Genomic DNA, 22100 nt, shown 5'->3' with positions numbered 1-22100 from the left:
AATTTTATATTTATAGATATGGATTTGAATGAGGATAGAAGAGGACAAATAAAATAAATATGAATTATTCGATATTGTATGGAATAGAAAAATATTTTTTTTATTTTATTATTTTGTTCCCAGTATTATTATTTAGTATTTAGTTACACAATTTTCTATATTTATATTTTAATGAAGGGAGTACAATATAGAAAATAACTAGATAATTAGTTGTCATGACCGAGAAATTTATCAGAATTATTATATAGGATAATATTTCCTAGAATCCTTTGTATTATTAATATGAATACTTTTATGATAAGTATTTGTTGATATAATTATGGAATAGCAAGTTATAAGTTAAAGTTCAGAAATTTTTAAACTACGATGCAGTTACCGATTTTTGGATTGTATTTAAGGAAGAAGTATGGAATGTTGTGTTAAGCCCACAAGTGGGTAAACACATGAATGATAAGTTTAAGAAATGGAAAAGAATTGAAAGACATCAATTCTAGGGTTTTAGAGACAATCATAATGAAAAACAGACGAAAAATGGGTTCGGAAGACCAAACCGAGAAAATTGGAGTTTCGACTGATTTGAGTTGACCAAGTCAAAATTTATTGACTAAGAGTCGACCAAAATGTCGCCCTCAAAAATTTAGTGAAGAATAGTCAAGGTTGACTAAGTTGACAAACTATCCGAAAAATACAAATAAAATGCACACCGAACAATAAATTAAATGGAACATAAATGAGATAGTTATTATGAATGGATGGCTAGGATTTAAAGTAATTAAATTGATGAATGACTGAGATTGAGGCATGTGACATGCAAGGTGGCTGGCCAAACTTGGAGGATAAGAAAAGGAAAGATATTTTTAGGAGATTTTGTTGAATTTTGTAAAAAGGTCCTTGGAAAAGTAAAAAATTGTTTTTTGGACTCTTGCTTTATAGATGGTCAGTTCATTAAAGGGATAAAATGTGAGAAATGTTTATTTCTCATGCTAAGAACAGAGGGAACTCAGCCAAAGAGAAAGGAAGAGAAAAAAATTCATCCAAAGTGAGAAAAATGAGTTTTGATCGAAATTGACGAAACGACACTGCTAGTTCACGTCACTGAAGCTTGTTCTTCATTCTCTAAGGTGAGAATTCAAGTTTTCCTTCTTATTTCTTCACTATGGCTGCACGTGGGATGTGGTAGAAATCATGAAGAAAAATTTTACATAAGAATGATGATTAACTTATAACGATTAAGGAACTTGATAACTAATGAATTAATAATGAATTCTAAGTTTTTAAGCTTTTGTTTCTAGTAATTCTTGGTATGGAGAATTTTTATGGAAATATGAGGAAACCCTAGAATTGTGATGTAATTGAAAGAGAAAGTATGTGAATGGTGTTTGATGGTAGAAATAACGGATAAAATGAGCTAAGGTTAGCTCGGGAAACATGGAGAAATAAGCGGAACTCTGTCGAAATTTAGTTTGATACTTTGAGTTAAAACCAGTTTTCATGAGGAATAAGGATTGTAGACCTTTCCGAATTAAATTTCAATGAAATTATTGATCTTAGATTTTGAATCTAACGATCAGAAATTTATGCAATAGGATCGATTAACAATCGAAGTCAGAAAGTATCAAGTGGGACAAAGGACACATCGTTAGTGAAACTTGTAAGTATCAGTTGTTTTTCTTGTCTATAATGCGGATAAATTTATTTCTCTATGTTGCTCAATCCGAGCATATTGTAGACTAAATGTATGCCAGAATGTGAAAGATGACAATTGAATGTTAGATACAATGTTATGCATGTATCTAAAAGACTTAAGTAGCTGTAGAACTTTATTCTGGGAAAATTATGTATCGATGTTAAGTCGAGGTCAAGTTAAGAGAAAAAGTTAAACTTTAACGAAAAGTCAATCTTATGATAAATTGCTAAAAAAATGCACAAAGTTATAAGATTTAACTAAAGTTACCGTTTCAATAAGAAAATTGATAAACGATAAGAGACCAAACATCATATTTGTACCAGCCTTTGAAGGAAAGGTTATTATGAGGCTATGAAAGAAATGAAACTGTGACTGAGTTGGATTGGTTAGCTACCCCACTCCTCACTAGTTAAACGCGCTATGGTACAACAAGACATGGCCTATAAGAAGTAAAAGACAAGAAAATGAAAAACAAAAATTGTTCCAGATAGAGGTACGGTATCTGTAAAGAAGAATGAACAGAATGAGAAACACAGTATGAAAGTCGTTCAGAATGTGAAAATACAATGTGAATGACTAAAATGAGACGGAAGCTGAACAAAGTATGTAATGAAAGAAGAAGAACATGAGCCATACATGTTTTAGTAGTACAAAATGTATTAGGATATATGACATGAATGGATATATGGGTATGCATAATTATTGCATCTATTATGACCTATTAGTACTTGCTGAGCGAAAGCTCATTAAGTTTGTTCGTGTTGTAGAAAGCTCGGGTAAGACACCGTCTCCCTGAAACTTATTGTTGGGCATGCAGAGAGGATGTAGCAGCGGAATGTGAGCAAGTGGGTAGTGGATGCATCACGCGTTTTGGAAAGGTTGCTGAACTTTATGTGTAAAAAGTAAATAGTGTTTTATGAATATAGATGAGCTATGTAATGAAAGTTGAGTTTACGAGACAGTGAGGCTATGCATAGCAACTTCTAGTCATAAGGTATGACTAATGTAACAGAATGCTGTCAAAATGCTACAGCATTAAGATGTATGAATGGTTGAAAACATAATGCTAGCAAAATGCTACATCATTTAGACGTATGAATGGTAAAAAAAAAATTAGCCTGAATTTTTAAGAGGTTATAATTAGAAAGTAGTAAAGGTTAAGTAATGCTAAGTATGAACGTAGGATGATGATAAAAAAATAGGGTCATCACATTAATATATGAAGGGAGTACAATCTAGAAAATAAATAGATAACTAGATAATTAATAATAAAAAATAAAAAATAAAAAGATAATTAATAATAAAAATAAAGAACAATTGGTTTTCAACAATAGATGTTTTTGACATCCAACTATAGCAATTAAATACTTATTATAATTTTTAATGGCAGTTCTAAAAAAACATACTTCTATCTCAAAAAAACGGATTCGTAAAAATATTTGGAAAAAGAAAGGATATCGGGTAACATTGTAAGCTTTTTCGTTAGATAAATCTCTTTCTACAAGGAATTCAAAAAGTTTTTTTATTCGTCAAACAAAAAATTAAAGAATATTTTGAGTTGTTCTGGCTCAAAAGACAATTAGTCTAATTTATTTATAGTTAGAAATTTTATATAATTTCTTTATAAGTTTTATTTAATTTTATAAGTTAAAAATTTTCTAAAAATTAAAATGTGTATTATATTATAATAAATATTAATTAAATATATAATATAATTATATTATAAAATATAATATATATTAACTTATATTATATAATGTATTAATATAGGAAAATATATATTTATCTAAATATATAGATAATAAAAAATATCTAATAGAAATAAAAGGAAAAATAGGTATTTTCTAATGTTTTGATCGGATCAATAGCAATATTAAATTGAATTAGTTTTGCTTTTATAATGAAAAAAGGATTCTTGTGTCTACTAAATTTAAAGTATAATACTATTTTTCTTTGTTTGAAAAAAGAATAAACGCAAGCACACGATTAACCTTTCTTTTGAGTAGGCTTTATTATTTTTAGGACGGGGAAATTAAGAATCCATCGATAAAAAACCTTTCTCTTTTATTTATATTATTTTATACCATAAAACCATAACTATAGTATTTTTAATTGATTTAAATTATATAAATCTATTTTAAATCTATTTATTAAAATAATATAGAAGAAAATATATAATATAAAATTTGTAGTAAAAAATAATAGGCTGTTGAAACTAATTAATTAAGTTTAAGATGTGTTTAATAACTTTTAAACTATTCTTTCTATAACTTATTATTATTAAGATCCATACCCTTCATTTTTAATTTATTTTTCATTTAAACCAATTAAGAAAAACCTTTCTTTTAAGTGATTATACTAAAAATAGGATTTACTTAGGTTAGAAATTAACATTTTTTTATTACATAATATCCCCCAGCTATGGAAAGAGTTACAATCCCCTGTATCTTTCAACAAAATTGTGATACATAAAAATATGATTTTTATGTCATAAAAAATGCATTTTTTGAGATTCATAAAATAAATTAATAAGAAATGAATTATTAAAAAATTAAAAATGAGAAAGAACGTTTTGAGTTCAATCCATAAATTGAGGTTATAACTATCAAGTTGCACCAATTATTAGATTTTATTCGAGCATAAAATAATAAAATATTTTCATATCCCATTTTTAAGTTAAATAAAATGAAGACTATAACACTACAATTAAAAAATAGACCAATAAAAATAAGGATTATTATTAAAAGCGTCACGGTAAAATTCTAATAAAACGTTTTTATTCAGCAATTTTAATCTTTCCTAAATATTAAATATATATATTGCATATAGCATTGAATTGACTACTTCAATCTCAACGATTGAATAAAAATAAGTTATTATAATTTCGAACAAGCCGCTATGGTGAAATCAGTAGACACGATGCTCTTAAGAAGCAATGTTAGAGCATCTCGGTTCGAGTCCGAGTGGTGGCATGACATCTCCTAAAAGAGTAAGTCCTATATTGAATTCAATGGCCGATTTCAATTCCTATCCTATAGTTAATGATATAGGATGACCATATAATGATATTTGGTGATGGCATGTTCATTTTCGTTATGAATATATCAAATGGAACATTATTAGTATTCAACATGTTATTGTGATAGAATTAAAATAGTTACAACCACATTCATTTTATACATATCATTATTATAATTACATTATCATTATGGTAATGCCTATTCTCTTATTTCACAATTATCAAGTATACTTAAATTTAAAAATAATTATCATAATTACGTTGTCATTATGGTAATGGTGATTTTCGTATTTATTTTGAGATATCTTTTTAAAACAAGTTATTTTCAATCTTTGTGATTTTTTGAATCTAATTTTGCATAAATTTTGAATTTTTTTTCATATCTTTTTTAGGTTTTAAAATGGGCAAGTTTTATTAGTTGCGATTCCAAATTTTATTTGACATCTATATTCAAAATCAGATTATTTTATATTAGGATTTTATTTTGAAAACTTTCCTATTTTGATTCATTATTTTGATCTTTTTTTCATTATTTAAGGAATATGATGGGCTGCGCTCTCATACTTTCTGAGTTCTGATGACTATGTCTTTAATTGTTCATTAGGACCAACTGATCAAGCATACCTATGAAACATGATGTTTAGGCCCAACTTTATGGGTGGGTTGTAATGTTGAACAATTGTAGAAGTTGACCCAAGTATAAGGTGTTTTGAAAACACATGCGTAATAAGGCAAAAAGAAAAAAAACAAAACTCATTGGTGGAGTATTTTTTTTTACTGTTGGATTAATATTTAAGGGTCAGATCTACAATTGCAACAGTTCAATATGGCGCTGTAAAGTTTTAATACGTATATGTATAAATTTAACAGTTAAAAATTAATTTAACGGTTACAAATACAGGTTCCAATAACGAGTTTTTTTTTTTTTTTTTGAATTCCACCGTAGAAATTATCATATTATAAAATAATTTTCTTCTAAGAAGGGCCAAGATGTTATGAAAATTTTAAAAAAGAATGGTAAAAAAGAGAAATGTTTCGTAAAATGTATAAACATGAATTTTTATCTATTGTATTAATTTTAATCAAATAATTATATTATTTAAAAGAGACACCGACAAGGTCACGAATGAATTCATCCAAATTAATGGGCTGCTTAGAATGGGGACTTTTTGCACTAATTGATTTTGCCTTTTTGACCTTCCAGAGCATCTCAAAATTTTAGAGGATTTTAGAAAGTTCTGGATTATTAATGCAATTCAAGAATTCCACGCAATTTCAGATTTCAATTCAAAAAGTTCACGAATTAATGCATCAAATTCAGCAGACATGGATGGTGGCACTAGGATCTGCATACGAGGCTTTTGGTGTGCCCTATCCTGACTTTTGGTGTGCGGACGACAGGCTGGGATGGAAGTCTTTGTCATTAGTTGGAATAAAGACTAGCTTCATGGGACTGAGAGTTACCTTAGCCCCAGGCCATGCTATTCAATGATATTGGAAAAATGGTAGTGTAACGTAACAACAATGAGTAGTTCGTTCAAAGGAGACACGAACCAAATGCCCCTCCTTGGGTTGGGACAAGACAGCAATGAGTAGTTCGTTCAAAGGCTCAACATAGCCGACGTCTAACCGGTCGATGGAAGAAAGCAAGCACTCAACCTCACTTAGATCTTCCTTTGTTGCACCTTATCGAGAAATCACACTGGTAATAGGTCTCGCATAATGTTGGCCTGCTATAAATATATATATATATATATATATATATGTATGTATAGCCAGCTGAGATACAGTTTAAAAAGTTGCATATAGATTTTTAATACATATACACACACGATCATGTGCATGCCCAAAAACAAATAGGGGATATGGTCGTCAAAAAATATAACGACAATTTCAAAAATATCGTCGTATTCAGAGTCATTAAATATTTAAGAGATATGATCTAATACGTATGTGAGACACTATAAGAATTTAAAAAGACACGTTAGATGATTAACAATTCTTATTGTAAAATTCTCATTCGAGAAATTAAAGAATGAAACGAAATTCAAAGATTAAGTTGTATATATTGTAAAATTTGAGGATCAAAATGTGACAATTCTTATTATTCAAGATATCGTGAAGTTATTGCTCCGTACAAACGTGCATATAGCTTAATCATGAGTGAGACATTCTAAAGATGAGTTACAAATTCCAAATCTTGACTTTATTAGAAGATTTATTGAGTGACAGAAGGACAAGTTTTACATCAAGAATTGTATAATGTTGGAAAAGTCATATACATATATATATATATATATATTCTACACACACATTTCTAAGTGACAGGTGCGACTCCATGATGCGTAATAATAATGTACATACAGAAATTTGAATGTGGCTGCCTGCAGCCACCGTATGGTTCATCGCACCACCACTAAATCCCAATCAACATTGGACTCGCACCAAACAATAACAGGTTAACTTTTACATATCCAAGTCAATATATGGTATTATTATTTCAGCCAAAAAAATCAAGATCATTACGGTAATTATTCTTGTATCATAATTTTGTACGGACAAATGAGACCCGAGTTTTTTTTTAAAGGTAAATTGCATACATGCATAAATTCGGGATCCAAATACGCATAAGTTCAAAGTACAATAAATCTTTTTTTTTTTTTTTTTTTGTCTCTATTGTTTTAATTATTTTTTTATTTGCTCAATTGATAGTTTCCGTTCAGTACTCGTGCATCCATCGGCTGCGTACTAGTCAATAAGTTAAGCTTCCTAGTAATTGCACGAAGAGCTTGAGTTCGTTACATGCCTAATATATATATATATATATATATATATATATATATATATCGTGTAAAACTCTTGGAATCTTCCACATATATTAGCACCTAATTAAGACTCTGTTGAGTAGTACAATTCTATAACAAATATTATAAATTATAATTAGGCCTACACTAAAGTAGTAAATTTCAATTTAAAATCGGATTACCAATAATTATTTCATTATTTGGGTTTGAATCTTGAAACTACCAAAGAAAACCGGTATGTAATACTGACTAGTTGAGTCAGAACAAGTTTGCGGTCTGTTTGAATTAATTTGATTTTTTCACGAAGTTTGTTGTGGTAAAGAAGGGTAAGTCACTAATCTTCTGAAAACATAATATCAATGTACTCTTTATAAATGCAAAAATGTAAACACAGGCGTTAATCTACACAGAAAAACTAAAACTATTTTATTATTATTATTATTATTATTATTATTATTATTATTATTATTATTATTTGCAGCTTGTTCTACACGTAGAAAATTAAACAATAAACAAACACATATACACACCATAAAAAAGTAATTGAAAATAAGAGCTTAATTTGAATCAATAAATAAGTTTCGACTCCACATTAATTTATATAATACCAGCAACCACCTCAAAACCTTGAATCAAACGGCTAGTACTTGGTTTTGGTAAAAAGACTGAAATGTTCAAGATACGTGTACTCTTCAATTTCAAGATTCTTTGTTCCATGTTTGAAGTTAAGTCACACCAAGGGGTTCTTTTAATGACTAGCAATAACTAACAATAATTAAATAAGTGCATTAATTAATGAATGATATAACACAAAATAAAACCAGTGTGTACATAGTTTCATTCAAACCTCTTTTTGTTATTTATTGGATGTTTCCTTAATTTCCATCCAATTTCAGGTTTCTCTAGAGTATGTGTCCTACACTTATGAATTCCCACTTTTCGAATTTAAATTCAGAATCGGTTGATATCTAAATAGTACTACTAATTAGTAATTATATTTTGTCCCATGTCCTACAATTATATTTTGTCCAATATTGTGATAAGTACTTAAAATTTTTAGAGAACCAGTGATTTTTTTTTTAAACATCAAGTTATCACGTGATGAGAGTGTGGTTATTTCCACCAACTTTCAAATTTTCACACCGTTGTTTTTAGAGCTAGGGAGCAAAATTGCGATAAAATAATAACATTAATAATGAATATAACAACAACAACAACGACAATAATAAAAATAAAAAAGAAGCTGCCCTCTGCCTAAAAGAAATTTAGGAACAAAATCGTACTTGTAGAGACTATATATAGTGTAAAAAAAAAAACCCTCGTATAACATATATTTTTAACAAAACAAATTAAAAGTTGGTGCCTATTATGCCGGCTAAACAAATACATACAAATAGTAGATGTGACTAAAATCAAATAATCATATCATTTTTGTAGAAAATTTAAACCAAGTATACACACTAAAGTGATACAATAATTAACTAGATAGCTTCAAAACGGTATGAGCTAGGCTCAAGTAGCTTCATTGTATCTTCTAAGAAATTTAATTTCTAACTTTCTTCCCTTTTTTTCTTAGTATACCTCTCTAAAATTTTTCTATATATAATGTTTTAACATTTTCACTTACCCCCTTAGCTTTTATTTTTAATTATATTCTACTACTTTCGTTTGTTTAGCTTTTATAAATTATTTCAATTCTTAAAGTTCAAATAAAACGACATTATATATGTTCACATGTATGCACGTATATTGTGAAATTTTGATCGTATAGAAATGTATAGTAAATTTTAGGTAAAATTATGTCATACTTTCTTTCTTTTTTCTTGGTTACCTCCCATTTCCTAACTTAAATATAGCAATATAATTGTTATTTTCCCCCCTCTTATAATTGTGTTGTTGTTATATTGTTTATACAATAGCAATAATCTATATATTAAATTAAGTTTCCTTGATTCTGAATTAATGCTCAACTAATCGAGCCGGTTTGAACGTTGAAGGCACAGAGAAATTCAACCATGCCACTGGCCATAATGGAAAGAAAATCCCCCCAAGTGTAGGAAATTTCCCCTCCATAACTAGCCAATTTCACATTGTATATAGCTATAATAAACATTGATCATCATATAGAATAGATCAAGAAATGGTCATCACTTGGGTCTTTCTTCAAAAAAAATAAAAATTCCAAATCTCTCATAGTCTCTATATCAAAGTCTATTTCACGTGGCTCCATCTTGACCAAACTCATGCATGAGTCTATAAATACTCTACCTTTCGCCATGCTTTAACAAGTCCACAACCACAAAAGTACCTAAGAAATATCACACATTATCTTCCTGATTCCCAAGCCAAAATCCTCCTCTCCTCATAATCATCGATTCCGATATGGCTCCGGTAATCTCCAAAATCGCCATAATCGGAGCTGGGGTTAGCGGTATCGCCGCTGCCAAACAGCTCGCCCACCATAACCCTGTAGTTTTTGAGGCAAGTGACACCATTGGAGGGGTTTGGAGCCATTGCTCCTACAGCTCCACCAAGCTCCAATCGCCTCGCTGCGATTACGAGTTCTCCGATTTCCCTTGGCCCGACAGGGACAGCGCTAGCTTCCCTTCTCACCTTGAGATATTGGACTATCTCCATTCTTACGCCGAGCACTTTGACGTGCTCAAGTGCGTGAGGTTCAATTCAAAGGTGGTGGGTCTCCGGTTAATCGACGGCAGATTGCCCGGTGAATACAGCAGCCTCTTGCCGGGTCAGCCCGTCTGGGAAGTTGCTGTCCAGACCAACGGTTCAGAGACCATTCAGGTCATTGTTCTCTTTTTCCTCAATCCTCATCAACTATAATATGAGCTTCTATAAAGATGATCATTAGGGTTTCAAGAAGCTAAAGCAAAAAAGTTCACAAAGAAGCTAGTTAAACTTTTTCTAGCTAGGTTTATAAGTATCATTTTCATACGCATGTGGAAGGTATCTTGCTGCATCGTTTCGATAATTAGATACTATTAACTATAGAGATGTATTTATACATGTGTATATACAAACGGACATACGTAAATACACTTGAGTGTGACACACACACACACACACACACACACATATCTAGATCACCAGGATCAGATCATGGTATGATTTCATATTATCATTTACATGGTAATGATATTGCACCAAGTTAAAATTTTATGAATAATTGCCCTCAGTTTCATTGGTAATATGGATAGTCTCGTATATATATTTTCCGAGAAAGTAATCATGTAGCTGATAAACTTGCTTAAAAAGCAGTTTATTTGGCTTCTTCCAGCTGGTGGTTTAATTGTCTAGAATTTGTCCTTGTTATTTGTTCTTCTCATCATTTTTGTTCTTTTCACGCGCTCGTAATTGTCAGCTCTTCAGAAAACAATGATTATGCACTTTTTTTTTTTTTTTTTTTGGATTTTACCGGATAAGTTTTTAATAGCAGCACCCTTTTAGATTTTCCTTTAGGGCTAAATCTTTCTTCCTTAATCTTCTTTGGTGCTCATATATGCTTGAGGGTTGTTTTTCTTTGTCTATGTAGGTTTTTTCCCAGTTTTCTTTGCGAGCATTTTTCAGAGTCTGTTTCTTTTTCTTTGCACTTTTGAGACTTTTAGAACATTTTTATCTCATTTTTGCTTGTTTCTCTTTTTAATAAATTAGAGTGGAGGACTTGACAGAGCATGAATTGTCTATAGTAAGGTGTCAACCTAATTCGGATGTTTCCTTAATCATATTTGTCCTCTCTCTCAATTCACTAAAAAATAATGTTACAAAAAATAAAAAAAAATCAGTTTTATTTACATTAATTAGTATTTTCAAGATTTATCATTGAAGAATTGATCCATTGGTCCATCAGTAGTTGTTTAGATGTCTCATTATTAACAAAAAGCTTTTCATTATGCAAAGACCAAATGATATATGTATTACTCAGTACTTACATAAACCCCGTGTGAGCACATGCACATTTTAATGTGTATATATTTTCCACTAATATAGTTATATATGTCTTTGTGTGTCCTTTCCAAGTTCCAATATAAGTGTACATGTTCCTTAAAATTATATACATATGAATACATACATAAATATAATATTAGCATGACTGATCTGATCTAACATTTGTCTGGTATAATTTTTTGGAATATAATTTTATATACATACAGTTGTATGCCTTCGAGTTTGTTGTGGTTTGCATTGGAAAATATGGAGACATACCTATAATTCCAGTATTTCCAAAGAACAAGGGCCCAGAGATATTTGAAGGAAAAGTTTTGCATTCTCTTGATTACTGCAAACTTGACAAGGAAGCTTCTACTAATCTGCTCAAGGATAAGAAGGTCGCCGTTATTGGCTACAAGAAATCTGCTATCGATTTAGCTTTGGAGTGTGCTGAGGCAAATCAAGGTATTTATATATATATATATATATATTTATATACGTGCATAGCTTCATCATATGAGTTTTGAGAAATAATTTGGATGGAAAAATTGGTTTCTCTCCCTTGTGTGCGTGTGTGTGTTTTTAATTTAATGCAAGCCAAGTACGTACGGATCATAGAGCAATTTAATTAACCAATTATATATGTTTGTTCTGCGATAGTTTCTGATCAGAATTTTCAAAAAAATTTTTATATTGCTTACATCACTTGACTTGACTAATAGGTAGACATTGCTCTCTATAGCTTATATTAATTCTTGGAATTATACAGTGAAACTTGTAGGTTTTCCATGCATTATTATCAGCTTCTAAACATGAGTTTAGACTAATTTCATTCAGATTTACTACACGAAAGAAAAATAAAAAATAAAAAAATCAAAAGATACATTAGAAATATGATTAACGTCCTGACGCAGCTGGTTAGTACTTATATATTTTACACGTACGCTATATTAGGCTGGAAATTGTGTGCATGGTTTATTTAATTGGTCTCAGACGTCACATAAACAACGCAGTCATGTTGCATGGCTCTTAAGCACAAACTAACATGCCGTGGGAAAAAAAAGCCCCACGTGGCAATTAGGGAGACATCTAGGGCTGCGACATGGCAAGGATCAGGAGTGATAATTTTCAAAAGGCTCGGGCGTTTGTGGTCTGTGTTCAAACAAAGAATACATGACTAACATCGTGACTACACACGTTTTCAACGATTCTATTTTTCCAAAGCACATCAAAGTATTGAAACTAGAATATTTCCACAACCATGCATGCATCATATTTGACTTCACAGAGGCAAACAAAAGTTCTAATTTTGCCACATACATAGACATTGAGTTCATATGTCCCCTAAATTAATAGGACACGACATTTTAATTAATGTGATATAATATTATTAAAGGAACGACATTTTAATTAACGTGACATGATATTATTAAAGAATCATAAAATTGAAGAATAATAAAAGGGCACAGAGTGAATTCTTATATATAGCTAGACTAGAAGGTCCAAAAATAAAAAGTTTTATCATTCTTGATTTCCAAGTTAATTCTCAGAAAATGACCACTTATAATTTGATCCACGGTTCGACACTTTTGGAAAAGTCTTCAAAATTCTCTTTTTCCATGTTTATCAAATTTTCGAGTCAAGAGTCGATTAATGTGAGCAAATTATGTAAGCAGCACTAATATCCTCTTTAAAAAATAATGCTGACATATATGATTGGGAAAAAAAAAATCCTCTTCTTTCTCTTTTTCCTTTTCGGTTGTGTTATTTTTTGTTTGTGAATTTGAAAATAAAGTCTTCTCTAGTACTTACCTGAGAATAAGCCATGCATAACATTGGCACATAAGCACTTTCATAATTATTTCGCTCACTCCCTTTTTATTTTTTAACTTTAATTTCTTGAAGTTGGCCGTGATGATACTAATTAGATGGCTGCACAATTATCATTATATATATGTGACTTTAATTATTTCTGCACAATTAGATGACTTTAATTTCTAAAGTCAATAATATTGTTTCTCAAAATAAAATAAAAAAAGACTCAAGAATATTGTCATCATCAATAGTTTGTTTATTTGTTATTTGTTTTTTTTTAACTAATATTGGATTTCAAGAGATCAGGTACATAAATATTAATTTGCTTTTGAAACTGACTTAAAATATTTTTTTTTTTTTTTTTTTAACTAATATTGGATTTCAAGAGATCAGGTACATAAATATTAATTTGCTTTTGAAACTGACTTAAAATATTTTTTGTGGATTTTTGTGATGGAATATTTTGTACTCAAAAGGACCAGAAGGTAAAGCATGCACCATGGTAGTAAGGACTCTGCACTGGACAGTTCCACATTACTGGGTTTGGGGTTTGCCATTTTTCCTCTTCTACTCCACAAGATCTTCTCAGTTCCTCCATGAAAGACCAAACCAAAGCTTCCTCAGATCCCTTCTTTGCTCACTTTTCTCCCCAATGGTAATTAAACCAACAACAATTTTCTCATCATCAATTCCATATTTATACATATTCTAATTAATACTACATAATTTCCCATATGCTAATAATAAAAGATTGTTCTTTTTTTTTTATATTCATCATAGAGGCTAGTAGTTTCAAAGTTCATAGAATCCTATTTGCTGCACAAGCTTCCTTTGGAGAAGTATGGACTAAAACCGGACCACCCTTTTGTCGAGGACTACGCGTCTTGCCAAATGGCTATCATGCCGGAGAACTTCTTCTCTGAGGCTGACAAGGGGAAGATTGTGTTCAAGAGATCATCAAAATGGTGGTTCTGGGAAAAAGGAATCGAGTTCGACGACAAAGAAAAGATCGAAGCTGATGTTGTCGTCCTCGCCACTGGTTATGATGGTAAGAAAAAGCTCAAAGCCATCATGCCAGAGCCCTTTCGCAGTTTGTTGGAGTATCCATCTGGTCTCATGCCGCTATACAGGTAGAAAGAACAAAATTTTTGATATTATAAAAGAACCTCATTAAAGAATTAGTCTCAAATATTGTGTTTATGTTGAAATCTCTTTGTTGGTGATCAGGGGTACTATCCATCCTTTGATCCCAAACATGGGATTTGTGGGCTATGTTGAGAGTGTGGCGAACCTACATTCGTCTGAATTGCGTTCGATATGGCTGGCACGGCTAGTGGACGACAAATTCAAGCTTCCGGGTGTGACGGAAATGCTCGAGAGAACACTGAAGGAGATGGAAGTCATGAAGAGAACCACCAGGTTCTACAAGAGGCACTGCATTTCAACTTATAGTATCAACCACAGTGATGAAATATGTGAGGAAATGGGATGGACTTCTTGGAGGAAGAACAGCTGGTTTTCAGAGGCATTTAGCCCCTATGGTAGTCGAGACTATCTGAACTAGTTCTTGATTAGATGTGTCCTCTATAATCGTCTCTAGCTATTTATGTACTATTTGAGTGAAAAATAAAAATAAAAGAAAAAAGCAAATAAATTGTAGGGGAAAATTCAATGCATATATAGTGTATCCAACATATAGCATGATGCTTTATGCATGTGTAACTTATTCATATTCTTCAATAATATTGATTCTTCTTTAGAAATTGAACTTCTATGAATTTGAGTTTTCATCTTAAAAGACCAATCTATTAAGTCGATTGACCGATGTTCATATAAGTTAGCATTTATTTATATGTTTAAATGACGTAAGACTCGGATTTATTATACCCTTTACATCACCCGACAACTAAAAACATTGGAGAATTGACATAGTTCGGCTGCATGAAATTCAACATGACCTCATGGTCGGCAAAAGGAATTAACATAGACATGTTGGACCACCTAAAACGACTAAAAGAGCAACCGTGTTATAAAATGACACCTACACCAGTTGAAACTAGAAAGAAACGACATGTATACTGTTAGATCTTAATGTTACGCCTGATGTCCCAGATGATGTTGGAACACTGTCTGAGACACTAATTACTCAGTTTACTCTACCGATTAAATTAAACAACGCAGGAAAACCAATAGTGCAGAAAATAAATGAACACACAATATGGTATCGTAGTTCGGTGCGCACACCGACTCTGCGAGGCCACGCCCAAACAGTAAATAGTTTCACTATGTTTTAAGAATTACAACCCTGACGGACTTAATCACTCAAGGACTCCCTCCTAGACTATGACGCCGCTGTGATGAACTCCCACAATGACACTGTTTAGCGTGTACCACACGTCTTCACCTTTCACTGCTGAACTCCCTTAAGTTAATCAAACTTTCAACATCAAACACAAAACCACAGATTGTTCTCCTTAATTAATGTCTCTCTGTCACTAGACTTTTCTGTGGTCAACACCCCTTCTTTTTCTGCAGAGCCTCTTTTCATATAAAACCACTCCACGTATCTTCAACTTTTGAACCTGTGTTAGTTACCAAAAAATCATCCTCAGCATTATCTACAGCATCTCACCTTTTTTGTTTTTCCTACCAAAACTCACGGATTCACTTTTTTTAAAATTCAATGAATCAAATCTCCTCAGGAGATAAACCAACAGCTGATCAAGGATGACCTCACGATCCATATTAGCTTAGCCTTATCCGATTTACCACAAGCTGATCTTCAAGTCAACAAATCTGATTCTTCTACACAAAATCTGATCTCAAATTCAAACGACAACACTTTCTTCTTTTCTAAAAACAACTATCTAGATAATGTCTTTTAGAACCTAGTTTTTGAATCTGTACAACCAAAAACTGTTTTGCCAACGCAGCCAATTAACAAAAACCTAACATATACGGCCAAACAGATGACTTCGGAGGAGAGACAAAAAGGATTGCCTGTTCTTTACTTAAGAAATTCCAAGATTCAACATTAACAGCTCTAGCTTTAAACTTTGATAAGTGGATTTCAATCATACAGAGTTAAAGTTCTTGTCTAAAACAAAGACAGAAAATAATAATGTACACATCTGAAAGATACAAGAGGGAATCAAAATTCAAATGCCTTTGAGTATTTTGAGGGTCTCATCAATGTGCCTTTCGGGTTGGAACTGGTTGTTGTAGATGAGTTGGACAACTCCATTCTTGTCAACAACATAAGTCTCTCTCCTAGGCAATGCTCCGAACAGATCCCCTGCCACTCCCCACTCGTTCCTCACCTTGTTGCTTTCGTCGGCCAGCAATGTGAATGGAAGTCTATTTCTTCGCGAACGCCTTCATACATAGGATTTAGCTTTGTCATCAGAATTCAAGCATTTTTGGCCAATTGTGACAGGTTTGGCTAACAAAAACTCCTGTACTTATCAATCATATTTTTAGTTGTAAGGTTAGGAAATAGCAAATAAAAATCTTCTAGCAACATGAACTCCGTACTCAAGTTATATTCATACCAACTCCATGCCATTTTATTGGAATTTTCAGGTTGTCCATTACAGTTGTAATAGCTAAATCCAGAGTTACATATATTGTTTAAAAATTCAAACCATTTGATGTATAGTTGTAAGGGTCAGGAATAGTATTTGTACATTTTTTAGAAGTTGGAACATCCGTATAGTATTCCTACAAGATTAATATTACATATATAATACAGCAGTAACAGCATAAAGAAAATCAACTTGTTTAAACATAGGCATTTTTTGGTTTCCTTGTGCGATGATACGTCATCACCACTAATGCCAGTGACCTCTGCTCCCGCTTTCTTAAACTTCTCAGATGAATCCCTAAAAGCACAAGCCTGAGGACACATCAATTGGTCAGAAAACTGCTATTCTGAATAATACACTATTTGTAGTGAGGAATTTTAGAGTGACTGTATGTAAAGACATAATTAATCAAATTTTAAGAGAAGATAATGCACATTCCATCCGACCACTAACACCTATATTTATAGTAATACTTTCTTAGAAACTACAAATTTATAAAGTTGTTTTTCCTTCTATAAAAAACAGAGATTATTGATGTCATCTTGTCGTCGTCCCTTCATTCTATAGTTGAAATTCAAGGCCATTTCATTAAAGGACTTGACTCAATTCGACTCAATGGGCTCAATTTCACTTCGACCACCACTAGCTCAGCGCCGCACAATCTGTTGGCCAGGTAGAAATGTTGAAGTGAGGCTCTAAATTCTGAAACTTACCATAAAAGTGGTTATATTTAAAAAGTAACCCATTATCTTGAATCTTCTAAAAAATATACATTCAAATTCATGTCAAACACTACAAGAAAAGGGGTTTTTGCGACGACTTTTTGTTGTCGTAAAAATCCGCATGTCGTCGCAACTAATTGTCATCGCAGATTTGTCGTCGCAAAACGTTTTTTTGCGACGACAAAGTGTCGTCGCAACTGTATTTGCGACGACAGACGTCGCTAATACGCCGTTGCAAAATTCGCATGATATGCTCATTTTTTGCGACGACATTTGAAATTGTTGTCGCAAATAATCTTATTTTTTTGCGACGACAAGTCTAAAAAAGTCGTCGCAAAAAACCAAAATTAAATTTTTTATAATTTTTTAAAAATGGCAATTAATTAATTTTTAATAATTTTAATTAAACATTATTATGTTACATACTGAATATAATTTATTAAGATACATTAAAAGTGAAATATAAATTAATATTAAAAATAATGAATCTAAATAAATTTATAAAATATATTATAAATACTGCATGAAGTGCATATATAATGTTCAAAAAAATATAAAAGTCTAAATAAAGTGAAAAATAAAATAGTACATATAACGGAACTAATCGTCTAAGTTTGTAGCATCGCCAATAGCTGAATCATCATCAGGACTGTCATCATCTGAAGGAGGTAGAAGAGGTGTTTAGGTCAACTGGTTCTGGACAATCAATCGTAGGTAATTGGATGTTGGGCTGTAATTTAGCCACCAACTCTAACACCTTCACCTGATTCTCATAAATCTTAATTTGTTCCCGGTACGATTTCTTTAAATAACGACTCACACGTAGGTCAGGTTGAGCCAATGATGTTGCGTCCGAGTATGAACCAGCAGATGAAGGAGAAGCCCTGGAGTAATGCTTTTGGGAGAGCGTCGAACCCACTCCTATCTTATGTCCTCTATGCATGCCAAGAACTTGCTCCAAAACCCCATGCTCGTCAAAGGCGGGTCTAGTCGGGCTTTAAGTAGACTGTGTTCTCTGCGTTTGTCGCTCCTTCTCTAGGGTGTTCTACATAATAAGACATTATAATTGTTTTTACGTGTTATAAAACCACTATTTTAGTCTAAAAAAATTTAATATGAAAAGTAAAATACTTACGAAAGTCTGTTCCACTTGGGGATTAACCCAAAAGGCCCCGCGATGATGCATGTCCGCCCAATTGTCTATAGCAGACATCGGCTCTTGGGTCTCCATACTGGCCTGTCAAATAAATTAGATTTGTTAAAATTCTTAAATTCTAACTAAATTTCAGTAGCATGACGACTTATTTTTCATATGATCCAAAAATCAAAACCTGTAAAAAAAATAATTTTAAAAGATTTCGGCACTGCAAGATATGCCACCTAGAACAATCATCACAAACATATAAATACGATAATGAAGTCAAAAAATAAGTACTAACCTTCTTATTGCGATGCTGAGAGTATGATACCCGACCATGTAAGCTTGGATACTTTTAGTTGCTACGATTAGTTTTATTTGTCTATGATATTTTTTGTTTATGATTAACTATAAAAAGTTATAGTTACTTGAAATTATGTATAAAAAATCATCAAGTTCTAACAAATCTATAATTACTTGAAATTTGTCGCCGGAGAACCTATCGCAACAACGATCCTAATGAAGTTGATTCCTCATGTTACTCGGGAGACTTTCTCTACCATAGCATTTGAAGTGGCGGTGCAGGAAACTTTTCCAGTCCTTGTAGCACTTTGTTGCCTCCCTGTCAACAACGGACCTCAGAATACCGTTCTTATAGTTGTAGTCCATGTTAAACCAATCCTTGCAAAACAGTTTCACATCATTAAAACGTATTGTTAACTTTAGTATAAACTATACAAATTATTGCATAAAAAAAATAACAGCATCCGGTTCTGAATTGTCCTCTTGTCCATGTCGCTAATGTCCTTCCAAGCATCGTGGAAGGGCTCGCATATGTCCCCGGTATGAATACCAACTGCACTATCAAACCAGGCACCATATTTACTAAGCGCCTTCCAAGTACCTTCCGTCTTATCAAATTCTACTGTGATTCTTCCGTCTTGACGGACCTTTTGGGCGATTTCATAACCTTTTGCCCCACCTCGACCTCTACGTTGTCAAGGTTCAGGTGCTATAAGCATATGTAAGAATTTCAAATCAACATGTACTACTACATTTATTTATTATATGATAGAACGGGAAAAAAGTCAGAATAACATCCAGACTCACAGTGTGCGGGGACTCTGTGAGGACCGGAAGGAGGCTGCGCTCCCCCTGAAGAGCCAGCGCAAGTCGCTACCGTACCAACCACCAATGCCTGTGAACAAATTCATATTAATAACAATATTTATAAATTCACAGAAGATCATAGTATTAAAACGAAATCTGAGAAAAATGACAAAGATTACTATTTTTAAATTCTACTCATCGTCACTGCTACATTGTTGATTGTCACCATATCATTTATGTCATCATCGTCTTCAGATTCGATGACTTCTTCCTCAACGTACTCCTCTAAAGTTTCATCGTCCTCGTCATTAATAAAATCATCAACTACGGGAGACTTATCTTTCATAATTGCATCAACATCGGAGGTGACAACATTAGACGATACATCATGTCGATTTAATACAAATGAGTCAACTCTGATAGTTCCACTACTAACTCAAAATTTGTAGACTTTGTATCCTGGACTATCATCACATCATCAATGTCAGTTTCTGGAATGTATAAAATATGTCGATGTCTAAAGTGTTCTACAACCTTCCAATTTGAACCGTTAAATAAATCGTCTACGTAAAAAACTTGCTCTGCTTGAGATGCAAGTATGAAAGGTTCGTTTTCGTACCACGTGCCTTTAAAAAGCACAACAGAATTGTCGTTCAAGTAGGACAGTTCATAAATATCCTCCGAAACTCTATAATACGTTAGGTTATCAGGTCCGCGAACACAAATACCACTATTTTGAGTACTTCGACTCATATCCCGATTGCGTATCAGAAACTTGACACTGTTCACCACACAACCAGGATAACTTCGACATGAGAAGCTTGAACCACTTGAAATCAAAAGCATTTGATCATTCGCTTCTGGGCCATTCTGCTATCGAATATTGAAAATCTGTAAGGAGACATGAATTCTGTTTAAAATGAAATTTTTTAATGACTTAATAATGTTAATGCAAATTAATTATAAATGTACCTTATTCTTAAACCATTTTGGAAACTCTTTCGATTGAATTTCATCCAATGGTATGATCCGCCCGCCGTCATCAATCTCCCTCCTATGGTCACTGTTTAACAGAGAATGAAAGTAAGGGACACGATTGTATGCGACACAATCAATGAACAATTAAGTAACAAAACTGAAAGTAATACTTACTCAATGAACTGCTGAATTTCTGGACATTTCTGTAGTACGTACCACTCGGCTTTGTCTCGCAAATGAGTATCCAAAGTGATGGGGGTCATCTTCCCAATTGGCCGACAGCGAGTATCGAATATAGAAATCTTTTTAACAGTATGATCTTCATCGTCTACTCAATTTCTAGCCAGTCGGTTAAACTGTGTTTCAACTCCAGTTAAATACAATGAACAAAAAGTCAGAGCTTCATTCACAATGTATGTGTTGCGTGATAATTATGCTCGCAAGTGCACGTGTCACTAACAAGTAATAAAGTGTACACAAGTACGGATATCGATCCCACGAGGAATGAATCATCAAAATATGTGCCTGGAGTTGTATAATCAACAAAACAAGTAAATGATGAATGTAGTGAGAAATTCACTAAAATAATGTAAATAAAATGAATGCAAACTAAATACGGTCTAAAGTGACTAAGAGTAACAATAATGTAGTGATGGAATGTAATTCAGTGGTGTAAATGAGCTAGGCCTGCTAATTTCCCCTCTACTGCAAGTCTGACTAGAATGTTACCAAGAGTGCTACAACATTCTACTATCCTGTTAACAGAAACTCGTTGATGCATAAAGTTCTTCCGAATTGATTATGACTGTGGTCCTTTAAGCTATTTTCGACACATTCCTATGTGAATCCAGTTCTAGGACTGCAGATTTAAGCTCAGGTTTCATTAAGTTATGCAAGGTGGATAATATATTCCTATACCATCCACTAATCAACAACTCGGCAAGTTCATTGAACAAACATCATTCATGCTAATCTGATTAAAACTAACCCTTCCAGTATTAATCTCAATCGTGTATCCTAAGGTTGATGGCCAATCAAGAATAGAAATAAACATTAGCTCACATGAATGAACATGAATGGAAGATTAATAGCATTTCCGAAACAACTTATCATTCTTACAATATTGGTTCCATTAGCAAGCCTAGCTATAGCAACTTAGCTCATAATGATAGTTACAAAACCCAAAGCTCCAGTATAATCCATATCTAGAATTAGTAGCTAAATGACAACAAAAAGAGTTAAGCTAATCAGAAGAAGAACAAGTTCAGCTGGATCTTGGATTCCTCTGTGGCCGGCCA

The 22100-nt window shown here is 32.5% G+C and overlaps 1 protein-coding gene across 1 annotated transcript; it reads left to right on the top strand.

Annotated features, from left to right (window-relative positions):
- The first annotated feature begins 9892 nt into the window (after window positions 1-9892).
- On the top strand, window positions 9893-14884 carry LOC21386856 (probable flavin-containing monooxygenase 1). The gene is made up of 5 exons (XM_010104772.2): window positions 9893-10312; window positions 11680-11920; window positions 13747-13925; window positions 14051-14400; window positions 14498-14884. Exons 1-5 carry the CDS (start codon window positions 9893-9895, stop codon window positions 14832-14834), a joined length of 1527 nt encoding a protein of 508 aa, XP_010103074.1. The 3' UTR covers window positions 14835-14884.
- Window positions 14885-22100: the final 7216 nt, after the last annotated feature.

This window comes from Morus notabilis, unplaced genomic scaffold (genome assembly GCF_000414095.1).
Source record: "Morus notabilis unplaced genomic scaffold, ASM41409v2 Scaffold773, whole genome shotgun sequence".
Taxonomy (NCBI): Eukaryota; Viridiplantae; Streptophyta; class Magnoliopsida; order Rosales; family Moraceae; genus Morus; species Morus notabilis.
The sequence above is the reverse complement of the archived record's forward strand: the minus strand, read 5'-3'. Positions and strand labels throughout refer to the sequence as shown.